Source organism: Nymphaea colorata, chromosome 5 (genome assembly GCF_008831285.2).
Source record: "Nymphaea colorata isolate Beijing-Zhang1983 chromosome 5, ASM883128v2, whole genome shotgun sequence".
NCBI lineage: Eukaryota > Viridiplantae > Streptophyta > Magnoliopsida > Nymphaeales > Nymphaeaceae > Nymphaea > Nymphaea colorata.
The window spans coordinates 25,633,716-25,661,036 of NC_045142.1; the positions used below are offsets into that span (position 1 = coordinate 25,633,716).

Consider the following 27,321-nt stretch of genomic DNA (forward strand, 5'->3'; position numbering starts at 1 on the left):
CGGATAAATGGATTTAAAATTAGATCAGCAACCCCATATATCCGATCAATTTACATCCCTAGATTCATGTTTGTGACGCCAAAATTCAAGTTGTCCCTTCATGTAAATTTTCTCAAGTTAAAACACAAGAACAATGTCAATAATGTCTTATTGCCTTCGGGCCAAGAGACAAACCATTAAAGTTAATTCTCAGCTAACTCAAATTCAATTTCAATAAACGCCTAAATTTTTGTTTCTACTTTTTTGTGTTTTATAGAAGGGCAGCTTTAGTCATGAATCCAAAAGAAGAAAACTGAATGTCTGATTTTGCAGTGATAGATATATAGGCGTGTATATATATATATATATATATATATATATATATATATATATATGCAGTGAAGAGGATAAATGTAAAATATTCATATTATGCCATAAATAGTTGAATGTGATTTCTGTTTTCTTTGTTGGTGGGCAGGAATTTTTACTTTTGGGATGCAAGGTATAAAAAAAAAATAATTATGTCCTTAAAATAAGCGGGAGACTTTTATTTTAATCGTTTTAAAAAAAACAGATTCTTATTTTAGGAAATTCAAAAAGAGAAAATGTAACATTATTTTAGGATTATGGAGAATGGTACTCTCCCCTTAAAAAATACATATGACAGGGAATAAAATAATTTGGAAATGAGAGATTTCTTGTGGGGGTGTGGGGATGATTTATAACCAACGCTGAGTCCTTAAATTGAAAAACCCCCCACGCAACTCCTCCCTTTCTTTCTTGTTTGCTCACCAAAGCCCCTGTAAATGACGATCAGCACATTATTCTCTGAATCGGAATGGGCAGGTTTCACTTCATACTAAACCTCATCTAAGGTCCATGTTTCGGGTCAGTTAAAGAAAATATATACAACTGCTAACAAGGTCTGGATCTTGCATACGGTTTTTATGTCCAAAACCCAACAAGGATTAGAGTCGAACCCACTTTGGGTTTCAACAAGACATCAGATCCGAGTTTGAACCGAAACATAAAGCCCGATAAGTGGTTGTATTGGATCCATTAATATATATATATATATATATATATATATATATATATATATATAGAGAGAGAGAGAGAGAGAGAGGGGGATCTGGTGTTTGTAGCGGAAATCCAGGAAGTTTGGCCAGAAATCCTGAAAAGTGAAGGTGTGATCCTTCACGACTTTTTTCCCCATCATAGCGTGCAACGACATAGAAATGAGGGAGGCGGGGACCTTGTTGCGGAGAAGAATAATAGCACATACTAAATTCAGGAAAGGGATTGAAGATGCATTTGCCACCTCGCTCTCTTTCTCTCTCTAAAAAGTGGGCAGCATATAAACTAAAAAGAAAGAAAGAAACAGCTACCAGTTCAAAAGCAGAAGCCATAAAGCCTGAATTCCCTTTGCACAGGCTATATCTCTGCCGGATTTTCTGATCAAGTTGACAGCTCTCTCTCTCTCTCTCTCTCTCTCTCTCTCTCTCTCTCTCTCTCCTAGAAAGTAGGCTGGCTGTTTTTTGTATTAAGATTTGAAGCTTTTGAAGGAAGAAGAAGAAGGAGCAAGGGGAAGACATGGGCTTTGCTACTGCTGGTGATCTGAAACCCAGCATCTCTGTGAAGAGACACTTCCGACCAACCTCCATCACCATTTCAAGCACTGCCACGGAACGCACCCACGAACGTGAATGGTAACTAACTACCTTCCCTCTCTTTTTTGCTCTCCTCTCCCTCTGTCTCGCTCTCTCTCTCTTCAATTAATTTTCCGGAGAATGAATGGAAGATTCAGCTCGTAAGCATTTTGTCCCAAAAACAAGAAAACATATTTCGCGTCGTTGGTAGATTTGGGCTGTTATGCCAGAAAGGTCCTCCCTCCTTCAAGTATGCAATGCAACTTTATTTCAATAGCCCATTGATTATTGTGTTCACATGAGGGCATTTTTTAAAGTAACATTTTCATGCATCCTTTTTCCTTTAGTAAATCTAGATTAGTAAGGTTTTCCCCCAGATTAATCAATAAAAATAATGGTATTCCTAATAGCACTCAAAAATTAAAATAAACGCCACTAAAAGCAATCACAAGCCTCGCGAGTATAGCCTCTTACGATGAAGCTATACCAGGTGACGAATGATAGCTGGAGGAATGCCATCGTACACCAGGTGTCGAATGATAGCTGGAGGAATGCCATCGATCTGACATTAGGTTTTCTGTAGAGGCTAATTTTCTACAATTTTGGAAGGATATACAATAAGAATTACGAGTCATAATAAACATACTAGTTTGGGATTTTTGATCTTCATCAACTAAGGCAAGACAAAATATCCATATTGATTATTCCTTGGCAGTCCTTCGACTGGTAAAACATGATCTACACCAGCCACCTACAAATAGCACCTGTCTTGAACATTGCAGCACCAGAGCCTTCTCGTTGGGTTCCCTTTTTAGGTTTTCCCAACTGGTTAAAAGGAAACCTCCCTGAACCCTTCAGGAAGCAGCAGCAGGTCCACGAGAATGTGCACCTCCCCAACCCCAAGGGACACAGGCCACAGCTTTAGCAAACCAATAAATGCAAATGCAACTCTCTTGGTCAAAGCCTTGTCCCTCGAGCGGTGAAACCAGACAATTCCTGACTATGGCTGTTATTTTGGACAGATGCAGCTGGCAGGTACATACGGAAGCTGGCTTCTTTTCAATTTTACATAGAACAAGCACCAAAAAATTCCTTGCCTTTTTATTGAATCTGCTTTCCAAATGACAACAATATGGATCCAACATGTCCGCCAAGGATAATTTTCTGCTCCACGTGCTGTCCCTCTCAAACCAATAATCTGTTTCAATTATAGTCACAAGTTTATGAATCCATATCTTTGTGCAACCTTGTTTCCACGGTCACTGGCCTGTCAGACGACAGCACAACTTTGAGATCCTTCTGGAGGAAAACTCAATCAAGTGGACCCTTTGTTGATGGTGAGGCCGAAAGCAGGCAAGTGCAATGATTTATCACAGAAAATACATTCGCCTTCTTAGGTTTAGTTCTTGGAAAGGATAACCGCCAGTATGGAATAATACAACAATTACCCAAACTTAAATTACACCATGAGTACATTGCTATGGTAACATGGTTAGACTGCAATTGAATTGTGGACCTGCACGCTGCCAACAGTGGAATAAAAATTCTACACCACACTAATATGATATGTTAAGTACCATTATAATATCAGACTCCTTCCATATGAATGTAAGTTTTGTAGGTAAATCTGTGTCCAGGAGAACATCGCCACAAATTACAACTTGATGGTATATTATGAGCATGCAATACTTCCAACAGTAAGATGGACAGATAAAATGGGTGCATTATGCAGACGAAAGCTGAAACCTGACTAGTAACTGACAAGAAGCTCATTTACCACAAAGCCAAAAGAAGAATGAAATATCAGATCTTGATAAGAAAATACTGATGATAAGCATTTGCAGTTTCTCCTCTTATACAGTTATACTTGTTGCTCACAGAGTCCCCTTCATCTTGATGCAGGCCACTTTCAGATGTTTCCAGTGACCTTACAGTTGAAGTGCAAGAAGCAAAGTTCTTCCTTCACAAGGCACCTCTCTCTCTCTCTCTCTCTCTCTCTCTCTCTCTATATATATATATATATATATATATATATATATATATATGTATATATATATATATATATATATGTATATATATATATATGTATATATATGTGTGTGTGTGTGTGTGTGTGTGTGTGTGTGTGTGAGCATATCAAGTATAGCACAATCCCATGATAGACTTTTTACTCTCTTTTTTCAGGATCAATATTCTGTAAAGGCTGCAGATGTTGACCTCATGCCAACAGACATTTGTATTACTATTTAATATACGCATCAACCTTAAAAACGTACAAACATAAAAAGTTGAAAGAAAAGCCATTTGAGACGCAAAGATGTTTTTCTGCATGCAGTAATTCACTGCATGTGAGTGTACAGACATTTAAAGAGAATTATAATTGACAAGCAAACTACTTGATGAGCTGAGAATTGTTTTTATTAAACATATAGAGAAACACAAGAAATTTGTGACGGACCTGCACCAGAATTCAGCATCTTCTGGAAAAAATTTCCTCCATATTTTAGGGAAAGATTATCTGCATAACCATCATTTTATCTTCTCTCTCTCTATTCATTCCTCGATTGTTGGTTCCTAGCCAATCTATCTTCCAGACACGGTCCAAAACAATCTCCCTTTGCCATACTAGTAAGTACAAAAGTTACTCACTAAATTTGTTCTCCTGTCACAGTTTCCTCTGGTTTGCCAAAGTGGGAAGATCAGAAGATTGTTGACTGAAGCAAAGGATTCAAGTTTCCCTAGGATAAGTCTTGATAGATTTCCAGGCGGACCAGAAGCTTTTGATTTAGCAGCAAAATTCTGCTACGGCATAAATATTGAGATCACACAGAAGAATGTCGCAATGCTGAGATGTGCAGCATATTACTTGGAAATGACAGAAGAGTTTGCAGAGAAAAATTTGGAAGATCAAACAGAAAAGTATCTGAAAGAAGTTGTATTTCCTAGCATTCCAAATTCCATTGATGTCCTTCAACAGTGTGAAAATCTACTTCCAACAGCAGAGGATATTAAACTTACTAACAGAATTATCAATGGGATTGCAGCAAATTTGTGCAAAGAGCAACTAACTACCAGCTTATCAAGACTTGAACAAAACTTCCATCCAAAAGCTACCAGCTCAGAAACTGATACCTCAGCAGACAGGTGGGGAAGCAGTCTAACAAAGTTGAATATCAACTTATTCCAGAGGGTCATATCCACACTAAAGTTTAAGGGCCAGAATCAAGATATCATTGGAAAAATTTTGGTTAGCTACTCGAAGTTTTCTCTTCAAGGAGGATGTTTAGAAACAGAGCTCCAAAAGAAGCAGAAACTTGTAGTTGAAACAATAGTTGGATCGCTACCAACACCTTCAAGAAAATGTTCAATGCCAGTAGCCTTTCTCTTTGGCTTACTCAAAGCAGCAATAACATCATCTGTGTCATCAACATGCAGATCAGATTTAGAGAGAAGAGTAGGCCTGCAATTGGATCAAGCAGTTCTTGAAGATATCCTCATTCCTTTAAATCCATCTGACAGCAACTCCACATTGTTCGACATGGAAACGGTTCAGAGAATAGTCTCTAATTTTCTGAATTTGGATGACGGACAAGGTGATGATGATCTCGTACAAGCTCAGACTGATGCATATTATGAGCTTGATAGCCCAAGATCTCCTAACCAGAGATCAATCTTCAAGGTATCCAAGCTCATGGACAGCTATCTTGCTGAAATTGCAACGGATGCAAATGTGACACCCACCAAGTTCATTGCCATGGCTGAACTACTTCCTGACCATGCAAGAGTCCAGAGTGATGGACTCTACAAAGCCATTGACCTTTTTCTCAAGGTAATGATCAACATATCAAAATTTTTTGTATATGTCAGACTAACAAACTTCATAAGCTCAAACCCTCACAAATTTAATTCATACAATTTTGGATAACTTGTGGCTTCAATTAGAATTTTCTTCAGTTTTCAGATGTGTGCAGAGCTTCCAGCCGTCCTTTGATCTAAGAGATGATAAAATTTCTCTTATTAGGACTCCGAACTCAGAAGGAAAAAGTCGCCCATTTCTTCCAACTAGAAACAGAATATTGATTACCCTTAAGATTTTTCCCAGAGCTTCAAAGACCAAATTCAGAAGATGAAAACCCAGTTGAGATTGAAAACGCTGCTTTCTTTACATGTCCTACTGCTGTCTCCAGATTCCCAGAATGTAAGAAGTTAGGAAATCAAAGTACCACAGCATTCTCATGGCAGGACAAGCTATGGTTAGTTTTTTCTCATGGATAAACCCCTTACCAGAGAACAAATTGTGCTCTTTAGACTCCAGGCCAAGGTATCAATATTCACTATTTTGCTTTCTCTAAATTTGTCTTATTACATATTTCATGTTTGCAGGCTCATCCTAATATCAAAGAATCAGAATGTTATCGCCTTTGCAAAACCATTGACTGTCAAAAGCTATCTCAAGATGCCTGCAGCCATGCAGCTCAGAATGAGAGACTACCCATACAGATGGCAGTGCAAGTTCTGTACTTCGAGCAGATCAGACTCAGAAATGCCATGAATGGAGAGGGAAATCATCAGCATCAACATCAGTTTTTCAGTTCTGCCGACTCTCAACAAAACTTCCATAAACTGAATTGTGGGGTCGGAAGTGGCACCATGTCACCAAGAGACAATTATGCTTCTGTACGAAGAGAAAATAGGGAACTGAAAATGGAAGTAGCAAGGATGAGGATGAGGCTGAACGACTTGGAGAAAGACCATATCTCAATGAAACAGGAGCTCATCAGGTCAAATCCAGCTAGCAATATGCTGAGTTCTTTTGCTCGAAAGCTAAGCAAACTTCATGCACTGTTTCGAACTAAAGATGGCAAATCTATCAGCTCAAAAAAAGCACATATAGATGCTCGTTTTCTATTTCAGAAGCATTGGCGCCACTCTGTTTCTTAAAAACAAGTAGCAGAAGAACAGGTAACAAGTGAAAATTGTGATACGAGGTGATAAAGTATGTTTTCTATATAGCTGTTTTATTTTGTTCTCTTCACTTCTGGACATAATTGTATTCAGCGAGCAAATGAATATCACTCTATTTGAATAAGAAACAGCAGCATTGACATCACATGGTACAAAAAATTCATTTTAATGAAAACAATCTGAGGCAGCAAATTTAAAATGCAAGAGACCCAGTAATGAGGCTAAATCCATATCTTTCAAGGAATTCTTTTAGTTTTGATTCTTGACATGCACTTGCTTGTTTGCATTCCAGGTTTTTGACGGCAAAATTTTTCTCAGATATTTTTTCCAGCAAAGTTGTTTTTCTCAGAGAATCCCGTGAAAATTTTGGCAAAGTTTAAAATGAAAAAAGTCAAAAATTAGGTAAAAATAAAATAAATCAGAAACTAATAATAAAACATAAATAAACTTAGATGAATGTGATAAAAATAATGTTTTAGTTATGAAAAATCATTTAGTTTAAGTTCAAATTTGAATACACAATGATATTCACGTTAAAAAAGTGAAAAATATAAAAATCGGGAAAAACAAGAAAAAACATGAAAATATATTGTCTCGTTTTTTCAAAATATCATCATTTTTTTTCTCGTTAATATCGTGATATTTTTGAAATATCGCAATATCTGTGGCACTACCTGTTTGTACTGAAAGAGCTAACCACCTCCAATATTTCTGATATAATAGAATCACAGGAGAAAAAGACAATCAAGAATTAATGAGCAAGAAAGAGCCTAACTTCCAAACAAGAAGTTCATGAATGGTCTGTTGCAAACAAAGTATGGCTTCAGCAATTTAGGAAAGGACGTGCTTAGACTCACGTTCTATTTCAAAAAGGTAGGCAACATAATATTGTTTCTTGCTAGTCAGCGTCCATAACAAAAATGAAAGAAATAGAATTCAACTACGTTGACAAGAGAATGATGTTTATTTTCCTGATTGTTCCCATATTTCAGATATGTAAGAGACCAGATGAGTATGTCACATAGGTACGGGTGCGGGTACGGACCATTTTCAAAAAAATTGGGTACGAGGGTACGGCCGTACACACACGCTGACATATATATATATATATATATATATATATATATATATATATATGTGTGTCAAAAAATTTCAAAATGAATAACATATTCACAAAACGCAGTATGGAAGTAATTAAGATACAAATATATCAGCTTTCTTGATTCTCCATCGCATCATCAAGGTTAGAAGGAGCAACAGGTCACGCTTTTAAGATATATTGACATCTCTGTGGTTATGGCTCACACTATTATCGAAGAGCCAAGTTATAGAGAAGGAATGGATTTTTGAAACATTGTATGAAAGATTTTAAATGAAAAGTTGTGAGGAACTATGTACAACAAAGGTTTAGAGTGAAAAAGGAAACAAGAAAAGAGGGGGATTTTTAATTTTTAACTAAAAAACTGTACAACTTTGGACTTGGTCAAAGTTGACCGAGTCTGAAAATGAACAAAAAATGATCCTGGGTACGTTGACCGTACCCGGTACTGCGTTGACCGCACCAGGGCAGTACCCAGGGCCGTACCCGTACCATACAGGTACTCCTCCTTAAGAGGAGTACCCGTGTGACATAGTGAGATGACACAACACTGAGATGTTCAACTTGAGGAAAGATAGCGGTTGTATGACATTGTACACCATGTCTACAGTAATAATGAAAAAAAAAAAGCCACATATTACATAGTTTATTACAAAAATGTAATGACCAAAATCAGAAACAACGAATTGGAAAACCTTGGTTAAGCTAATGAGAACCTAGGAAGGAACTTTCAAAATCTTTAGCTGATTTTTGCCGCCTCAACTGAATTAATCTTTAAAGTCTCTGTGCTTAGGATCACACTTGTTACTGAAATTTTGAAACATATACATTGATCAAATAAACTCCAAGTTAAGTTCTGCCTAACTTTGAAGTCTGCAGTTTTCCTTTCTGAACCCCAAACTCACTGAGGACTATTCACATTTCAAACTTCCTTCATCAGATAGACAACAAGTTACAGATTTCTACCTTCCCATTTACTGGTTCAGCTTTGTCAACCACACCAACTATTTCTTGGAAAGAGACAGCTTTTGTGTTGCCATGTTTGCTCAAGCCAGAAGCAGCAGATTTCCACTCTTCCTAACACATAAGGTCATCTGAAGACAAAAAGAGAGAATAAGGAAGGGCATAGGAGTACAACAGTCAGATAAATGAAGCCAGTATCAGTCCATTTTCCAACGAACAAATGCAAAAAACCATCTAATTTAAGGAGAGCTAAATCACTGTATACTATCATAAACTATCAGAGCAAGACAAATACCCAAGGCCCTATCCTAATATCACAATGGTGTAAGCAGCTTTTATAGTGATCACTGCATGACCATTTCGTTTACTGATATACTGTCAGCTTATTTTAATGCCCTGTTGTGGACGCACACCTCTTAAGCTGTTAACCTTTCAAGAATAGCCCAAAGGGGATCCATGCAATGGAAGGGGCTTTGCCCATCAGAAAAATAGCCAGATTTTAAATCACATGGGCGCCACCTTTTGTGCAAGCTTAAGCAGGTATATGGCCTGGAGTGGGGGTGCTAACCACAAGGTTTTATGCCACCAGGGTTGCGACTAATTCTCACATCATCCTAAGTGTGGTTTCCTCATGAGTTGGGGGAAAAAGATTGGACCATTTGCTAATGCACATGAAGCATAAGAGAACAGCACTACAAGCGAGAAAATCTTATAATTTCAAATAATCAATCATACTTCTGAATGAACTGGAGAAAAGGTTGAGTTTTTTCATTTTCTTTAGTTGCTAATACAAATTACATGTGATTCAAAGTTTGGCATAAGTTGATAGGGCCAAACAGAACCACATAAACTATAAAGGGATAAAATAATGCTTCAAGGAGAATAAGTGTGAAAATGGTACAATCAGCACGCAAACTACAAATTGAAATACTTCAAGCAGCAGATCTCAAATACCAAGCACATGGAAAAAAATAATGTCACAACACTGAATTAACTGAAAACATGGAAATTCCTCTTGTCCCATAAGAATTTACTAAAATTTATTTTCTTAAACGTAAAAAGAAAGCCTGAAGCCAGAAAAGAAGGTACATGACAGGTATCCTATGTTGCTCTTACATGCTTAGAAGTTAGAATAGATAATGCCAGGTTATTTGTTTTTCCTTCAATAGACTCCAATTCTTCGAGATATTTGCGGATGTTGATGGCTTGGCTTCTCAACCATATGCATCCTACTCTTCCTCTGGAAATAAGTCCAAACATAACTTACTCAGAATTCAAAAATTTCACCTCTCATTTCTTCGCCTGTTATTCGTTTTGCCAGTAAAACCAACTTCCTGGCTAAAACTATTATCAAACTCTCTAAATCTTCCTTTTTTTTCATATGTGAAACGTTCCCTGTGTCGAGGATGATCAAAATTGCATAGAGCACCATCTCTGTCATTCATCCTTCTGCCAAAAGTACCATCCCAGGATTTATTTGATCTTCCTCCATAATCACCACCACGACCTTGTCTCACAAACTTTCTCTCTCTATCCCCTCTATCAAGGTAACGGGATCTCCTAAAACTGTCATTATGATCTCTCTTGCCAAAAGAGTTGCTTAAACCACCTCTTCTCTCTCTTGTTCCAGAATGTGGATTGTCAATGTATTTATGGCCATTGAGGTTTGAGGAAAATCTCCTGTCTGTACCATGGTCAAACCTATTTCTTTTGCTACCTCGTTGGGATCTCACAGCACCTTGATCATCAGAATCTGATCCAAAGGACAACTCATCATCGGTATCAGAGAAACTTCTTCCTTTCCTCAAGTTTTTCCTGCCCAAACTCGAAGCAGCCACTTTCCTTTGCTTATGCCGCACGGCATGCCCAACCTCATCATCAGTATCTGAATCAAACACAAGTTCATTTTCTGAATGAGAAGATGTCTGCCTAAATGAACCGCGATGGCTTCTTCCACCTGCTCCTTTTCTGGAATGTGTGCTGGCACCAGAATTCCAGTCAGAATCATCGGAAAATTCATCATCAGAGTTGGGCTCTTCCACATACTGAGAGCTGTTATAAGTTGATTTTCTCATCCAATGAGATGCCCTTTCGAGAGAACCAGAATGAGTACCCTGGTTGCCTCCAGACAAACTATCTGCTTCGCTAAAATCATCAGAATCAGAAGAAGCCACCACCTGAGAAATGCCTGATGAGGAAACCTCTGACTTGGAGTCGCCAGTTGAAATATCTAATTCGTAACTGTCAATGTCATCTTCTTCTTCATCAAAATCATCAAACCCAGTTCGAGCACCAAATGAAGAGATTTCTCTTCCAACACCTTCTTTAGACTTGCCTCTTTGGTAACTTCTTTGCATTTGGGTGGCTTCAAAGGGTTCATCTTCAAACCTAGAAATAGGTTCTGAAGAGGCACGGCCACTAAAAGAAGATTCTTCATCTATTCTTGGGGAGTCAGCATATTCAAATGCTGCAACATCAGCCCCATCAGACTCATTGTCATCAAAATCAAAGTTCCAAGCATTAGTAACATTTTGAATATTGGCCACTCTCTCCAGTCTTGTTCTTGGACTTGTCGGTGGCCTCTGTTGCAACTGATTCTCAAGAAATTCATCAGGTGGGCGTTTGTGGTCACAATGAAAGCATGCCATGTTTCGCCGGTAATTCAAGAAATTGCACCTGGCAAGAATATGTCAAGCAAACCTACTTAGCTGTGAACAAACACATGAACAGTGCATGAAAATCTTTTTCCAGTATCCACATAGCAACATTTCTATTGCATCTCTGGCAAAAACAAATAGTCACAAATTAATAAGATACTAGATACTAAAAAATTTGAGTGCAGTCCAAAACACATACTGCGGACATTCCCATTCCCCAGGCAGTAACTGCCTCTTTGGCCGCCTCGCATCGCACTGCAAACACTCAGTGTTTTTAGCAAAGTTCATAAAATCACACCTGAAATCAATAACGAAGAAGATGTCAGTGTCTAATAAAACGTGTATGAACCTCTTAACTCTTGAGAAGCAACCAGTAGAGGATTACTACCAAACTAGGTGGGTGGAATATATTGTCCAGCATCCAGCTTGATAATTTTATTTACCAAATAGGCAAATACCATAACAAAATGACAAAAACTGAACAAAAGTGTAGAAAAATAAATAAATAAATGCAGACATACTTTGGACAAAGCCAGTCTCCCTTCTTCATTTCAATGTCATCACGACCAACCCGCTTCTTTGGCGGTGGAGGTGGTTGCTTGACTTTTGGTGGAGTTTTCTTGATCACTGGTGGCGGAAGGTTTGGATCTATAGGAATGGCACTTAGTTTTACAATCTCATGCAGCAACTTACGGATGACTGTCTTCACTGGTTTCATTTTTATAATTAGCTTGTTCTCAACTGATCCATTAATGGGATCAAATCCGTAAGTCAACAAAACGCGCATAACGTCAAGTGTCCTGGCCTCATCCTCCTTGCGTGTCAACAAATAAGCCCTCGCACAAGAACTTCTTAAACTGCATGAACTACAGACCTGAGGACAGAATAGCATCATGGACTCAGACACAACAACTTCCTGAATTGGGAAACATGAGAGACCAACCATGAAATACATTGCAACGAACTCTTCTTATACACATAAAAATGGATTTTTAGGTTGTGAAGATATCAAGAGTAGGTAATATGTGAAAAAAAAATGACGGTAAAGTACAAGGCTATCTATTGGGTAACAAACTTATGATAAGTAATGAACAGGAAACGAGGTCACCATCTATACGTAAACACGTATATCTGCATAAGTACATACGTATTTTTAGATATGGGACATTTTGGTACAATCTTCTGTACATGCAATCTAGTTGGATTTTTTTTTCATCCCTTAAAAAATTTAAACTTATACATCTGAACTACAACTTTAGTGAGATCAGCTTTTGAATAACCAATGCATGTTTAAATGTTACTTTCATGATTTGAAAAACAATGCATGTTTAAATGTTACTTTCATGATCCAATAAACAATGCATGAAAATGCCCAAAATTTTGTAGGACCAAAAAGCACAACTTTTTTTTTTTCAAAAGAAAGACAAATAAAGACTTCACGAAAGGTTTTCATCATACTGGACACATTTACGCCATTGGATCAGGTAAAAACAACTTCTATTATGAAATCCAAATAAAATTTTACATAAACATAATTGTGAAAATGTGTGGTGTGTGTGTGTGTGTCTGTGTGCGTGTGTGTGCGCGCGTGTAACGCAAACTCATGGTTCAAGTGCATCAATACTATGATAATTTCAAATTCAAATGTGAACAAAATGGGAGTGACAAACAAAAGGCAGAGATTGAAATGGAAAAAAAAGCCTATAGATAACAGCTTCATTGTTGCAACAAAAATCAAAAGTTTTGGTCTGCTTACATCTCCTTCGTCAAGATGGACATACTTTCTTAGTAACTTTGCAGAAAATACCACCTTGTTATCCACGGAAGGACAACCATGACCAACAAGAATCTGAATATCCTTCCTCGATAACGACCTAATAATGAAGATTAGGTCAATACCATAGAACCAGGCAATAATCAAGGATTCAAGCATCATATACAAGTGACAAAACTAAGTTACTCCAACACATTCGTGGGTAAGTTATATATAAATATCAAGCTCTAAAAAGGAAAGTGCAACTATGTGCCGGGGACAACCAAAATAAGAAATTGTTAGGCTGGTGTCTAACTAGATGTCTTCATTGATCCAGTCGTAAAATTCCATGCATTCAATATATAAATGACTCACAGAGGTTGCATCCTCACAGGAACATAGGCTTAAATATAACTTCTCTATATAGGATAACTGAGTCAGCATCAGGTCTTTTTCAGAACCTATGAACAAAAAAAATGTGTTGATCCAGCTGTCCCGATTATCAATATGACGCTTGATCAACGTAACCAGGCGACAATACGTTTGAGGATCAACGAATGTTGTAACCTTATAGGACAAAGTTACAAACTATAATTCCGAACAAATAAACAAATAACCAGGAAATCATCACTCCTAGAAGCCCCAGAACGTGGAGTAGAAAACTTAACGAGGACCGATATTTGATCACATGGATCCCAACGATTTTCATTGAAAGGAATGCAGTATTTATCCCCAAAAACCCCGTCTGCTGTATACCTTCGTTGAATTTAGATATGAAAAATGTCCAAAAACAAATAAAGCTTTGTCTGCCAGTCTATTTTCAGGTTTTTGTGGTAAATGCATTCACTTTTAGTGTAAAAGCAATATTATTAATGCCATATAACCTAGAGGAGGACTAGAATAACGTCGGGTTATAAGGATCAGGAGCCAATTTCTAACCTCAAGATGTCGAATCGGTCTCGGCCGAAGTTCAGACAAGCTGTCCGGACGGTCGCCCAATCCCTTGTGAAGGCGAACCCTTCATCGGTTAAACCCAACGCATTCACAGCAACGTTCTCGAGATTCCGATACCCTGATGGATTAACACCAACGTTCTCGAGCATCTGGTCCTCGCTCTTCTCCTGATGACCAAAATAGTTATGTTGCAGCAAACGCTCCATCAGCTCAATCCATTCCGGCCAGGGATGGACGACCTCCATCGCCAACCCTCCGCCCCCAGCCTTCTGCCCCATCTCCTCCTCTCTGATCACCTGCTTCAATCCCACGACGCCACTGGAAATGACCGTCTCAGCCAGCGAATGAGCAGGAGCCGGAGTCGGATTAGGCGCCTCGACCTCCGCCTTGGCGGCGGCGTCGCCTTTCTTCTTCTCCCTCCACGCCCTGATTTGCCTGAAAGCCTCGTCTTTACGAGCACGTTCGCGCTCGATCATGTCCATCTGGTCGAAGACGAAACTCAGTCTAGCCGAGAGCCTCGGCACGGGGCCACTGGCTTTTGCGGCAGGCTCGGACTCTGGGAACGGCTGGGCGGAGGTCGAGAAGGGGGAAGCCCCTCCGACCATGGAAGTAAAACCTACAGGCACTACCCTCCTCCTGGGAAACCACGGCAGGAAACGGAAAGAAGGTTGGTGCCATCCCCTCGACGAGGACTTCAAGAGGAAGAGCAGGGCCGTGCCGGTGGTCATGGTGATTGCCACTGATATGGTGGCCGGCCGGATTTGCCCCGGCGAATCTAAAACGGTAAAACCTCACAAAACCCTAGTAAAACTGCGGCTCTCCTTCCCGCCTCCTCGGTCCCTCTTTCTCAGGAAGATCGCGGCGCGCGAAAAACACAAGGGTATGCTATAGCTTGGAAATTTTTCCTTTAAGCACCCTTAGTTTTGCAATTAACTCCATGAAGGGCCTCTTCTTCAACGCATCATTGCACCGGCCTCGGTTTTTGCTGATAACCAGCAAGGATGACTTTTTTTTTCTGGTCTATAATTTTATATATTACATATATAATGTGTTTTTAATAACTAAGGCCTGTTCCGGCCTCCTAATCACGAACCTGGTTTTTGTTTAAATGCAAAAAAAAAAAAAAGGATTTTTTTAATATGACCAATCTTAGGTTCGAAATTTAGTTTCTATTATTTGTGTGAGAGACACCCCAATTGGTAAAACTTTTTCTTTCTACCTCAAATTGAGGGTTGCTTTGAAACTAGAGTACCGGTGCGGTCAACATAGTTCGTGTTATTTAACTCAACTTATAGTATCTGTAGTTGTCTCTTCATCCGCCACAAAATAAAAGCGAAAAACTTCAATTCAGACAAACACGCATTATTTTTTACGCTAAATAAGCACGTTTAAATATGATGATTTTGTTTCGTTAGTATGCTTCTTCTTTTTTGTCAATATTTATAATACGTACTTAAAAAATCATCAAAAATTTTAAAAAATTTATATACTAAACATCTAAATGTATCAGTGTACATGCATATATATATATATATATACTCAATTTGTTTACATTAATTCACGCCAATTTGGAACATGCAATACAATGGAAGACAAACAGGAAGAAAAGAATAATGTACACATACACACACACACGTATATATGCAAACAAGGAATCAAGCAACAGCAGTGTGACGGCCGCTGCCATTTTCTTTCCCTTGGAAACGGATGAAGATGATTTTGATTCATCAACAAATCACATTAAAATCTTTTGCCTTGATTGGTCCCAAACTCATTGATTATATCTCTGTTGGTAGTCAACAATCTTTGTCTACATATAATTCATCGCTGCCTTGCTTCGTCTGTGTGTCTTCCATCATTGTGTAGCTCATTCTGTATCCATGTTAGTTCTCTGGTGTTCAACGTCGACTTGTTTGATAGATGAGTAGTTGTCCGCCGTTGGATTTTTAAGAGGGCATCTGGCAACAGAAACATTTACACATTACCATATTAATTTGACTACTTCTCTTATCAATTATAATCTCCAATGGCAAGTTGGGATGCTTGATAGCAGGGACATTAACAATTTATTCTAGAGATTTGGGCATATTTATGAAACACTCCTTGATTTGTACAACGCATTTAACAACAGGGACATTAACAATCAATCATAAAAAATTATAGCATGTTCATAAGATAACATGTTTTAATTTTCTATGAATATGCCCCAGTCTTTATGATCAACTGCAATATTCTTATTGCCAAACTCCCCCTGGTTGTCATGGAAACAGTCATTTACAAAAAAAACAAAACACATACCTTATAAATATTTAATTAAAAACTGTTATTAAGTTTGTATATACACATTATACACGTATTGGGTGTGCTTGATTGCTTATATATATATATATATTGGCATTCCATATTTTTGTCAACATGGCAAAGAAATAAAAATACTACCCATGGTTCGCCAGACTAAATATTTTAAGTAAAACTTAAGATCTACACTTGCCATCCTTATTTTATTTTATTCATTTTATGAAAAGATCTGTTAAAAGGTCGGACAGAGAGTAAGATTAAAGATAAGTGAATCTCAGTTCCTAAATATTTTATGTTAGAGTAAGACAAGGGCAGTCAAATAGCCTCTAAATCTTCTTACAGGTCACCTTACATTGCATGTCTAATATTGTGGAGTTTAGTTCCAAGTATCAACATTGCCTATGATATTAATTGAAGCAACTCAATTGGAACTGACATAAGTTTCTGATTCGAAATGCTGTCAACCTATGGGAGTTTTTGGACATTAGTTCAGTTGAATATCCAGAAAGATGCCGCGGCGAATAACCATAAAGTTTTGAAATAAATATTTGTCTCACCTATTTACAATAACTCAAACCTTCGGCACTCAATTGGCAATACCTATAAGTTACGAGTCGTTCTGTGAGAAAAAAGATTGGAAAATCTGGCGGGAATGCAAGTCGAGGCGACGAGGCCATGGCGATTAGCGCGCCACCGGCCATTTCTCCTTCTCTGTTCTGCTACCTCTCTCTCTCTCTCCCTCTCTCTCTGGTATCAGAAAACCAGAAGCCTTGCCAGCGGCGGAAGATGGAGGAGCCGGAGTCGGAAGAGGTGTCCTCGCAGGAACCGCTTCCACAGATCACTGATGACGATGTCCGCCTCCACGGCAGCTCGCCCTCCGCCCTCTCTTCCTTCCTCTCTGATTCGCCTGAAAACGCCAGCCTCCATCTCTCCTTCCTCATCTCCTTCCTCCACCTATTTTTCTCCCGTAGTATTCCTCCTAACCCCCAAACAATCTCTCTCATCTCTCAGTCCCTCCTCCCTTCACTCCCGGTCCGCCTCCTTCCTTCTCTCATGGAAACCCTTCTTTCCCTTTTCCAGGAGGCCCCGACCATAGATTCCGACCTCGCTCTCCCTCTCGATCTCATCCCAGTTGCTCTTTATTTGCTCCAGTCCACCCCGTCGCTCAGGATTCCTGGATGCCACGACCAGGTACCTGCGATCGAGTACGTAGACTCTGTGCTCGATCGGATTCTTGAGCTGGAGTGGACGCATTCCTTCCTATTGAGACTCACTCATCTACTTCGTGAGTTCCCATTTGGTGAGCGGAAGAATTCGCGATCGTCCGAGTTCCTGTTAAAGGTTTTCGCGGTTATGGAGGGCGTTGATCCTCAAGACGTTCCCCCTCTTGTTTACAAGATCCTAATTCTGGCTTCGAAGGGGTTCGACAGAAAGGTTGTCGCCAATGGGATAGTTGGATTTTTCAGCGATGCGAGGGCATGGCCAGCTCTGGTTCGGAGACAGGTGGAAGGAACGACGCTGCTGCATCTGGATTTCGTGGTGAAGCAGGATCCGTTGTTGGGCCAGCAGTTCCTAAACACACTGAGGTCGAGTCCCGAGAGAATGTCACACTTTGGGGTTGCAATGTTGCTCTCTTTCGGGAGAATTCGGAGGTTTGCCGAAGCTTCCATGAGCGTTCTACGGATCGCAGTCCTCAATTCTCACCGCGATCACCGCTTGGCAAGGTCATTTTATGTTTGATTTTGCTGTCATTTTTGTTTGTGAATTTTTTCTTTTGGATTGCTGCAGTATTTATACTCGGATTTTATTTTATTTTTCATTAGTTTACAGCAGTTGCTTTTTTATGGAATTTTGTTGTAGAGAATTTTATTTGCCATTGTAAGTTATACATCAAGTTTTGATTTCGCAGTGTTTGTAAATGGCTTCCGGATAATGTAAAGGAAGAGTGCTTCAAGTCAGTTAAAATGGTAGAACAGGCTATACTAAGAGCGGTAATTCTCTCTCCTCATTTTTCTTATGGTACAAAGTTTAATGAAAACTAGAATGATGACAACTTTCGGGTTGGAATTTTTTCGTGCATCTAAGCTTATTATTTTACCTTTTAGATCCATGAGAGCAGCTCCGGGAGGGAGTACATTATACCCAACATAGTGGAGCTTGGGTTCCTTTTGTTAGAGTCAGCTGGTCGTTCTGACGAAAGAAAAGATGACGAGTTGTTGGGCGTTGAAGGACTGGGCATTCAAACACTCAAGACATTGTTTGATGTCCATGACATAGCTAGAAATGAGGTGGACGGAAACTTAACATAGTTAGCCTTATGATCAATCTAATTATGGTTGCTAGATGGCAATACGTCAGACATTAATTTTTCTGTTCATGAATATGCTGCCGCAGGTGATTGAGCAGTGCAAGTTTCGGATACTCTCTCTAAAGCCTCAACAGAGTGTGCCCATTATCAAGTATTTTCAACTGCAATTTATGTATTTTTAGGAATCTTAAAACTTCTCATGCTTGTATTACGCTGTTTCAATCGTTTTCTGATATCCTCCGAATTTGGCAGTTGGGTTTTGATTATTGTTATTTAGTGTTCAAGCTGGGGTTTGGGAATGTTTACCTGCTAATGATAAAAGAAATTAGTGTATAAATCTATATAAATTTTGAGGTTACTAAATATTGCACTGAGCTTGGGCCTTTAGCTTGATCATTCTTAGGGATTCCGATTAAATTATTAATTATTGGAAAATGGGAAATCTTCTGATATCTGGAAATTGTCACTTTACATTACTTTGGAAGAGAAGGCGGTTATTGATTTATTGATTCTTCAGTTGTCGCTGGAACCAAGACTGGTGATTGGAATGACATTCTGGGTGCTTGTTACATCTCAAAGGTTTCTGCTTATGTTACTTCAGAAGGGTCGGTAAATGGGGCATGTATAGATCTTTAGATAGGTACCAAGTCTATAATGAACAAGCACTAGACATTTGACTTTGTCAAAGGAGACGATACAATGTCATTTTTCCAGTTCCATATGCTGAGTGATACTGTGATAATCTACCAGCTTCTGTCAATCAAATTCTGGCATCGGGAGGGTGGCATTGTTTGGTAAAGTGCAAACAAAAAAATTGACCAACCATTAATAGCTGAAAGGCATTGGCTGAGACAAGTTTGAGAGTTGGAGGGGTAGCTCTGCCCTTCACTACACAATGTCGTCATTCGTCAATTATCAAAAGTCATCTACACGTGTGCATGAGTATGTGTAGGTGCACATGGGTTCTTCTTTCTGTTGTATTATATAAATTCCAGTTCACGAAAAACTTGAGGGTGGGATAGCTATATCCTAGTTATATGGATGCTTAGCTGACTGAGGATGGATGCTGCACATCTTGAGATGAATGCTTTGTGCAACTTTCTAGTTCCTTGTTCTTCTTGCACATTTACCTGCAGACTAGAAATATTATTCTGTTGCATGTAAGGGAACAGTTTTCTTTTAGTTTTTGAAGGTATCTGATTCTGCAGACTTCTCAGCCGCCTGGTACAAAGTTATCCTTATCCGTTGCTGGAGCATGTTGCCCATCTGAAAGAGCTGTTGGACTATTTCACATTCATGCATTCTGGAACCGCTCTGAGCATTTTCATTGCACTTTTACCGCTCACCAAGCTCAGTCATGATCTTAAGGTCTCTGCAATTTGGTTATCTTTTTGCACAAGTTTCTAATAAGTGAGCCAGTGTGGCTTACTTTATACTTAATTCTTTCCCCAAAACAACAGAGGTATATGATTCTGGTTGTCCGGAAGGCTGTATTTAGAAGAGAAATTGAAGTACGTGTATCTGCAACCAGTGCAATTGTTCATCTGATCCTGTCAGAACAGAAAATTGGTAAGATGGACTCTGATTCGGTATCTGAGATATCTAGCCAAGCTAGCTGCAGCCAGCAAGCTGAGGTAAACTGTCAGATGGGAGCCACTCTCTTCCAAGAGCTAAGGGGTCCACTAAGGAGGTGTCTATCTCAGCAGGTATATTTTGGTTTCTCACTGGTCTCTCTCTCTCTCTCTGTATCTTTCTCACTCGCCCTCACACACACACAAGCACACATTGTCTTGCATCAGTCTAAGCATGTTGAATAATTGTTTTGCTTTGCAGGCACTAGTAAAAGAGACCTTGTACCAAGGCCTTGTGAAGCTTGTTTTGTTTGATCCATCTCTGGCGGAGATTGTACTGGATTTCCTTTTGCCTCATTTTCTTAAATTCAATATATCCCAAGAGGTAACATTTGGTTCACCTCCTATCTCAGATTCTCAGACTACCAATTTGGTTGGTTAGTATAAATGGACCCAAAAGTTTAATATTCTGCCCTTACTTATCCATCTGAACTTCTTGGACTATTGTTTCCAGAATGTGCAATTCAGCCATACAAACCATTGTCTTTGCTCATGCATTTGTTGCAGTTTGTTTTTCATTATTTAAATTAGTGCTTGATATATGTGTTTTTTGTTGACAGGAATCCAATTTTCGTCTTGTTTTGGACAATTGTATTAAAATTGAGAATGGGAAACCCTATCTTGATGAACCACTTGATTGTTTGTTTTCATGTGCTTGTTGGATTCTTTTTCTCCAGCCGCCAGGTAAAACTAAGCAGCCATTAGATCATTCATGGTCTTGCTTTGGCTTCTCTCTTTCTCAGGAGAATGAGGTACTTTCTTGCATATTGACCTCTGTTTAATAATAAATCATCAAATTTTCAAAGTCACAGCTCTGGCTAATGATTGGTGGCTAATGCAGCCAGGTGGGGTCTCCTGTGCTGAGGCATTTGCAAATGCTGTATTGCAGGTAAGGAAGTACTTCGGGACAGTGAGATTGGAAGGTATGGTATATTAGCTGTTAGTATCATTCTCCTGGAAACCTTGTTCTTGGCTGCTAATTTGCCTTTACATTTCTTCAGATATTTTAACTAAGGAGATAGACGTACAGTCTCTGGATGGACAAACAACTAGTTACCATGCATTTATTTTGTTGGGAATTCTAGAGGTGCTGGTAAATGCTGTTGCGACAGACTTGGAAAAATCAAAGGAAGGAGAAAAAAATCAATATGAAAAAGAACTTTATAATTTCCTTAATTTGTATGATTCAATTGAGAAGGTTTACTTTCCAAAGTCTACTAAGAATGGTTCGAAGAGAAAGAGAGTGAACTCTACTTCCTCGGATATGTTTAATGCGCCCAATTGTGAGAGCAAAGAGGGCCATGAAAATGAGTTGCTGAAGCTCAGACAAAGAAGAAGCCCTTTCCTGTCAACCGTGAGTGTTCAACATTTATTCATGATGGTGATGCAAAATGGTGATGAAAGTCACAATTGCCAAGCTGTTTCTCAGAATTATCATCAAACTTCCCAACAAAAGCCATCCGCATGTCACTCTAAGCTGATTCGTTTTGTACTCAACGCTTGTCTTCGTCAGTTAAAAACTTACTCCTTGATGGCATCTGATGACCCATTGAAGGCTTTGATATATGGAGATATCAAGTCCCTAGGGCTTCCATTGTTGCAGCTGGTTTGCCTGCTTGAATCACATTTGGACACAGAGAAAATACCAAAGATCAAGGAAGCAAAAGAGAAAGGAGCTTTTGATGATGGAGAAGGAGTACTCCATTTGTCCCTAATGTGCCTGCATGAGTTATTCAAAATAATTCTATTAGGGTCTCATATTGAGGATACTCTAAACGAAATGATGTCCGATTGGAAACATATGTTTAATTCAGGGGAAAGTGCATGTATGGAAGATAATGAAGTTGGTCAATGTGATTTATCTGTTGGAGATCAGAAGCTGACAACAGTTTATTTGTTTTTCAAGATGGTTATAAGGCCACTATTTTGTAAACTTCTAGGACTTTCCCAATTTCGAGAATGTGAGGTAAATACAAACTTATATCCACTCGATGTCTGTGTCTCCAGAGAAGGTTTTATTTTCTTAATGCTTTTGTTTTTCCTTTTCCTCTCTCATGCCTATCAGTTTCAAGAAAACACACCTCTGGAAAAATAATAATTGTTCTGATATATAACTTTATTGCAATAATTTAATATTCACATGGCTTCAGACTTCAGTTTATATTTACAGTTTTAAATTCGTTTTATGCATAAATTTCTGGAAGCTGCAAGAATTTGCATTATGTACAGTGAACTAGATTTCTAATTTTCTATATCTGTAAAGGTTTTAGTTTGGCTTTGTTTGGGGTCTCTTGTGAATCTTTAGCCACTGCTTACCAGCCTTCTAAGTAGGGCACCTACATACTGGTATTGGTGATGCTTATTGCCATACATGCCATGTTGTTATCAGCGTTCTTGAAATGGTTTTGCTTAAGACATGATTTGTCATGTGGTGACAGGAGATTACATTTTTGTGTAGTTTGTACTTGATGCTTCTTTCAGATTTCTTGGTGTATCGGGATTCTTGTGCAATCATATATGAGCTATTTTGTCTTCATGATTATAAAATTAAATTGCATATCCAGTTCAACCTTTGTCTTTGTGGACTGGGTTAAGTTCCCTAGTTCGTTGCTAGTACTTATAATTGGGGAAGCAACTTGTGCTGCATTCCTTAAGTTGGGTTGCTGAAATGACCAGGGCACAGGCCTAGGTCATGGTTAGATAAGCAATGTATGCGTGTGTCTTTTCCTATCTTTTTTTGCCTCGCCCTCAATCTACATATTTCTAAATGGACACTGTTGTATGGAGAAAAACATAAGTGATTGTTTTGTGACCTTGTGTATTTGAATCTTTTTCATGGTTTGCATTGCTTTCCCATATTTCTGTCTAATAAGTGCAAGCAGTCTCTAAGGGTGGGAAGCAACAGTCTGTTGATTACACTTTTAAAACTTGTCCTTTCCAGTTTCCCATGTCCTGGTTTCTGATAGTTACTAACAATTGCCTTGGAGTAACTTAGTGCTCAACAACAATCTATTTTCAGGTTCTCCTAGACATTGCTTTGTTGCTGGGGAAAATATTACCTTGCAGTTTGGCGAACTCTATTGGAGAATGGGCTAATCACATGTGCAGAACTACAAATTTGGCTAATCCAAAGGCTTCAGAAAGTTTGTCAGCAATAGCTATTTATTTAAGCTCATCCCCCAACGATCTAGCAATTGCTTGCAGCATGGCATCGGAGCTTCTGAAAGTCATAGGAACAGAGGAGGAAGAACCAATTAAAGAGTCTAAAGTCTACCTTACAATAAATAATTTGACAGGAAATGCTGTTGCTACTCTCATTCTTCATTCCATGGAATATTTTATTGTAGATTTAGAGTGGGCTGTCTTGAAATGGAAAACTGTTTCGAGAGATTCCAGCCTGCACTTGGAAGCAGCACTCTGTGCCAGGGCAGAAGCAGTTGTAAGCTTGGCTTCCCAGTTTGCCGAGATGAACCTCAAAGGTTATGGAACATGAAGAGGATTAACTTTAGAGTGGGTGTTGGTAATTAAATGAAACTCACATGTATACTCTTTTTGATGTGCCAGATCCTCATGCAGAACAGTTTCTGAAATTGGCTGCAAGAATTTATAAGAACTTGGCTTGTATAGCAAAATTTTGTATTGCATCTAAGGGTTACAAACAGACCATACCATCTAATGAGTTCCAGAAACTTGTTGAAGTTACCTGCAAGAAGCTCACATGCTCGCTATACAATTTCATGGCTCTAAAACAGGGGGTAATCTTGGTTACCTACTACTTTTGTCTTTTTAAGTGTTGCAAAGTTTGTTTCATTATCATTATTGTCATTGTCATCTTGCTGTCTCCCACACGACTGACTAGGCCATGGCTACTAGGGGATCGACTAGGTTGAGTTTCTTAGTGTGCCTCATTTAGGGCATCTGTTCAACTGCTTAGGCTGGCAATGCTATTTTACCATGCATGCTTTACTCCTTTTTATATTTTTTTTCATCAAATTTGTTTCAGTTTTTTTCTTTCTCGTAGTTGTGCTGTATATGCATGTGGTACAAGTTTGTTGATCTGTTTTTTGTTCATAGACATGCACATAAATGGTTATATACTGGCTACCTCAATAGTACTAAGCCATATAATTTTTTTCTTTTGAATTTCAATACTCAATATTGTATACAAGCTTTGTTATGCAGAGGTTTAGATTTTTGGATCACTGGAATCAGACATACATTAAGAATTGCTGGTGATCCAAAAATCAAGGACTGAAAATGAATCCAATTCGCTAGGCTGACAAAAAAAAAAAGATCGAAAATCTTATACAAGGTTGATTTATAGGTTCCTACATCATGCTGGCATGTTATATCATTTGATTGGGTTAAGAGTTAATACAACTCAGATAGGAAAACTTGAGCAATTTATGTATAGGATTATTTACAGAATATCTAGGTTGCATGTACATGTACTTGCATGTACTGCCTGTTTTTGTGCATGCATGCCGTGCAATTTTTTTTTCTTTTTTTGTGTGTTCTCTATGACTTCCACAATTATTGCAGGTATTTATATGTCAATGTCAATATGTTGTTTTTTCTTTTAAGATTTATTGCAGTCATATACAAGTACAATGTGCTTTTCTTTTTCTTTGCTTTTCTACAAGGACTAGTTACCTCATATTAATGAATGATGTCACTTTGTTTCTTATTGGTTTTTACAGGCTACATTCTTTTTTCCATCTATTCCATATTATTTTGGGTACCACATAGAACGACCTATGCATGATATTGCAACCTAGGTGCTACCACTAGCCATTTTGACTGCAGAATTTTGTCATCATTGTCATCTACCCTCTTCCATGACTTCCTCATCTTCTAAGGCATGTTTGACCTAGCTGCATAGATTTGTAAAGGTTTTATAGCCTTCTAACCAGGATTTGGATAGGAGTCCATGTAATGACACAAATTTCCATTGTTAGGGGCTTTCTGTTTTTTGCATTTCAATACCTACAAAATGGTTCTTGAATATAGTATTTTTTGAACTGTTAATCAAGATTTTATAAATTATAACCCATAAAATTTTAGATTCTTCAAAACCTGAACTTTTGAATTCTTGAAGTCCTATTTACACATTTGGAACTGTATCCAAGAGGCTGTTTCCAGGTTGTCAGAGGGATAGTTGACCTTGTATACGGCCTTGTCGTTCAATTTCAGCCATAAGCTTGGGTGAGGGACGACCGGCAAAAAACCTTCGTTGTCATGGCAATGATTGGCTGTGTAGCTTCAACGGTTTTCGAGTCTAACTGGTCCCAGTTGCTAAAACGAAGGTTTTTTTCTTATATGACATTTCATGATAAAATTGCAGGATCAACAGGAAGTTTTGAAGAAGAAAGGGGTTGTAAATAAGATACGGAGGGAGACAAAATGCATCCCAAACCTTGTATTTCAGATTGAAGATTATGAGAGATATCTCATTAAACTGAGCAAGCTAACTAAAGTGAACTTGCTCAGGCATGCCAAGCGGAGCACAGCCAGGGATTTCAAGATACTGGACATTAGGAGCATGAACGAACCGGGTGCATCTGGCCGCAGATCAAGCCAGGCAAGTCATGACGAATGTCAAAAGGGATCAGATGATGAATCGGAAGAGGAAGAAAATGAAGATGCTCAGGATGAAGGTGGGTCTGGTTCGCCTGAATCTGCTGAAGAAAGGAAAAATGACGATAGTAACGAGGAATGCACAGTATTAAGAACCAAAAGGACTAAAAGAAACGTTGTTAAAGATTCAGAAGAAGATTCTGAGTAGGTAGCGACGTAGGGTCGAGAAATTCATGGCTGTTTGGATTGAAAAGAAGGATTTCTAATTGAGTAGTGCAGGAAGAAGAGTCAGTTTAATGACCCTGGTTCTCAAGACTTTGAGTGACGGAGGCACATGACTGCTTGGGCCTTTTGGGTACAAAAAGTTTGTTCAAAGAGAGAGAGAGAGATCCTGTCAAATAGCAATCCATCAAGTGGGGAAGGAAAGCATCAGAAGCAAGCTGAAAACCAGATTCAAGTATGTTAATGCAGTTACAGGTTTAACTATCTGACTTGGTTTTCGTCTGCAAAATTTTGTTCAGTTAAAAATTTGTAAGATAAGAAAAGGGAAGCGGAAGAAGCTTTGCTGAAACAAGTTACTAAACTTTTTGCTGTCATTTTCTAGTCGATGAATATCTTTGAATCGTCACCGGCATCTGAGCATCGGCAGTTGGGACTGAAGTTTTCAAGGCAGGAATATCTGTACACGTCTCGATGGTTGAAGCTCGTGTCCGTTCTGCTGGTGTTCCAAAAGCGACGAAGAAAAAGAATTCTAGACGTCCAGTACTTCAAACCGATTGGAACTCTTGGTAGAAGTAGACCAGTTAATCTGCTATTACTGAGATCTGTAAAGTCATGTGAGGATTGGACAGGGTTTTGTTCATGAAAGATTTGAACTGAAGGGTGGGTCTTGTTCATTATGCTTCCCTGAACGACGAGCGATTTGGAATACAAAACTTGTTTTTAGCGCACGGAATCTTAGGCTTGGCGACTTCACCAGCACGCACACATAGAGTAAACAAGGTTTTGGTCATTTAGCCGATTTTTATGATTTTGGTCATGAAGCACGTGGAGATCTCATCATGCAATTTCAGATCGTACCCTTAAGATCGTACTCTTATTTTTTTATGCTTCCAATGTTTTAGATTACTTCAGAGAACGATCTAATTGTTTTCAGTCTAAGAGTAACACACCGAAAAGTGACAGCATCCACAGGATTTGAACTTCAATTCCCTTGAACGTAAGCTGCCCAATTACACCCCTTGAAACTATCCTCTCCCTTCTTGTTTGCTGGAATTAACACTCCACAATAATGTTAAGCTTTGGCAAAATGGTGCAACACTGGCAACAGGTTCTGTGGTACAAGCGAGGGTGCCTCTCTTAGAACAGCTTTCCATTCTGTAGAATTCCCTCCTCTACGGAATCAAACTATCATCCAATTTCTCAGCTTCTCGCATGAGATGCATATACCATAATGCTGGTAGTTAAGCCTAGGGATCAGGTCGGCCT

General features: G+C 38.8%; 3 protein-coding genes across 8 annotated transcripts; 2 read left to right on the forward strand and 1 right to left on the reverse strand.

Annotated features, from left to right (window-relative positions):
• Positions 1 to 1,282: 1,282 nt before the first annotated feature.
• LOC116254138 (BTB/POZ domain-containing protein At1g03010-like) lies at positions 1,283 to 7,724 on the forward strand. 2 transcript variants are annotated; one of them, XM_031629279.2, is made up of 5 exons: positions 1,290 to 1,441; positions 1,545 to 1,688; positions 3,531 to 3,597; positions 4,300 to 5,457; positions 6,012 to 7,724. In XM_031629279.2, the coding sequence occupies exons 2-5, from the start codon at positions 1,573 to 1,575 to the stop codon at positions 6,567 to 6,569; spliced, it is 1,899 nt and encodes a 632-aa protein (XP_031485139.1). In that variant the 5' UTR covers positions 1,290 to 1,441; positions 1,545 to 1,572; the 3' UTR covers positions 6,570 to 7,724. The 2 variants fall into 2 exon arrangements, with proteins under 2 accessions (XP_031485138.1, XP_031485139.1); XM_031629278.2 differs by having other exon boundaries at positions 1,283 to 1,688.
• Positions 2,196 to 14,864, reverse strand: LOC116254137 (uncharacterized). Of its 4 annotated transcripts, none has more exons than XM_031629277.2 (7): positions 14,005 to 14,864; positions 13,069 to 13,186; positions 11,834 to 12,186; positions 11,512 to 11,610; positions 9,772 to 11,331; positions 8,659 to 8,786; positions 2,196 to 3,144 (listed from the first exon to the last, which is right to left on the reverse strand). In XM_031629277.2, the coding sequence occupies exons 1-5, from the start codon at positions 14,745 to 14,747 to the stop codon at positions 9,939 to 9,941; spliced, it is 2,706 nt and encodes a 901-aa protein (XP_031485137.1). In that variant the 5' UTR covers positions 14,748 to 14,864; the 3' UTR covers positions 2,196 to 3,144; positions 8,659 to 8,786; positions 9,772 to 9,938. The 4 variants fall into 4 exon arrangements, with proteins under 4 accessions (XP_031485137.1, XP_031485136.1, XP_031485135.1 ...); XM_031629276.2 differs by having other exon boundaries at positions 2,196 to 3,151; XM_031629275.2 differs by lacking the exon at positions 2,196 to 3,144 and adding an exon at positions 6,188 to 6,326.
• A 2,162-nt stretch (positions 14,865 to 17,026) lies between these two features.
• LOC116255283 (uncharacterized) lies at positions 17,027 to 26,783 on the forward strand. Of its 2 annotated transcripts, XR_007573457.1 has the most exons (14): positions 17,027 to 18,041; positions 18,227 to 18,308; positions 18,423 to 18,605; positions 18,712 to 18,776; positions 19,834 to 19,993; positions 20,086 to 20,331; positions 20,459 to 20,581; positions 20,817 to 21,008; positions 21,098 to 21,179; positions 21,258 to 22,222; positions 23,276 to 23,735; positions 23,821 to 24,011; positions 25,601 to 26,290; positions 26,438 to 26,783. XR_007573457.1 is itself a non-coding variant. In XM_031631058.2 (13 exons), the coding sequence occupies exons 1-13, from the start codon at positions 17,104 to 17,106 to the stop codon at positions 26,039 to 26,041; spliced, it is 4,128 nt and encodes a 1,375-aa protein (XP_031486918.1). In that variant the 5' UTR covers positions 17,027 to 17,103; the 3' UTR covers positions 26,042 to 26,783. The 2 variants fall into 2 exon arrangements, 1 of the variants encoding a protein (XP_031486918.1); XM_031631058.2 differs by having other exon boundaries at positions 25,601 to 26,783.
• Positions 26,784 to 27,321: the final 538 nt, after the last annotated feature.

Coding starts and splice junctions, on each gene's coding strand:
- LOC116254138 (XM_031629278.2), top strand. CDS start 1,573: ATGGGCTTTGCTACTGCTGGTGATCTGAAACCCAGCATCTCTGTGAAG. Junction 1,689..3,530: donor CGCACCCACGAACGTGAATG/GTAACTAACTAC, acceptor ATCTTGATGCAG/GCCACTTTCAGATGTTTCCA. Junction 3,598..4,299: donor CAAAGTTCTTCCTTCACAAG/GCACCTCTCTCT, acceptor CTCCTGTCACAG/TTTCCTCTGGTTTGCCAAAG.
- LOC116254137 (XM_031629277.2), bottom strand. CDS start 14,747: ATGACCACCGGCACGGCCCTGCTCTTCCTCTTGAAGTCCTCGTCGAGG. Junction 13,187..14,004: donor GACCGATTCGACATCTTGAG/GTTAGAAATTGG, acceptor CTTCATTATTAG/GTCGTTATCGAGGAAGGATA. Junction 11,611..11,833: donor GGAGACTGGCTTTGTCCAAA/GTATGTCTGCAT, acceptor TATTGATTTCAG/GTGTGATTTTATGAACTTTG.
- LOC116255283 (XM_031631058.2), top strand. CDS start 17,104: ATGGAGGAGCCGGAGTCGGAAGAGGTGTCCTCGCAGGAACCGCTTCCA. Junction 18,309..18,422: donor AACAGGCTATACTAAGAGCG/GTAATTCTCTCT, acceptor TTTACCTTTTAG/ATCCATGAGAGCAGCTCCGG. Junction 21,180..21,257: donor CGGGACAGTGAGATTGGAAG/GTATGGTATATT, acceptor ACATTTCTTCAG/ATATTTTAACTAAGGAGATA.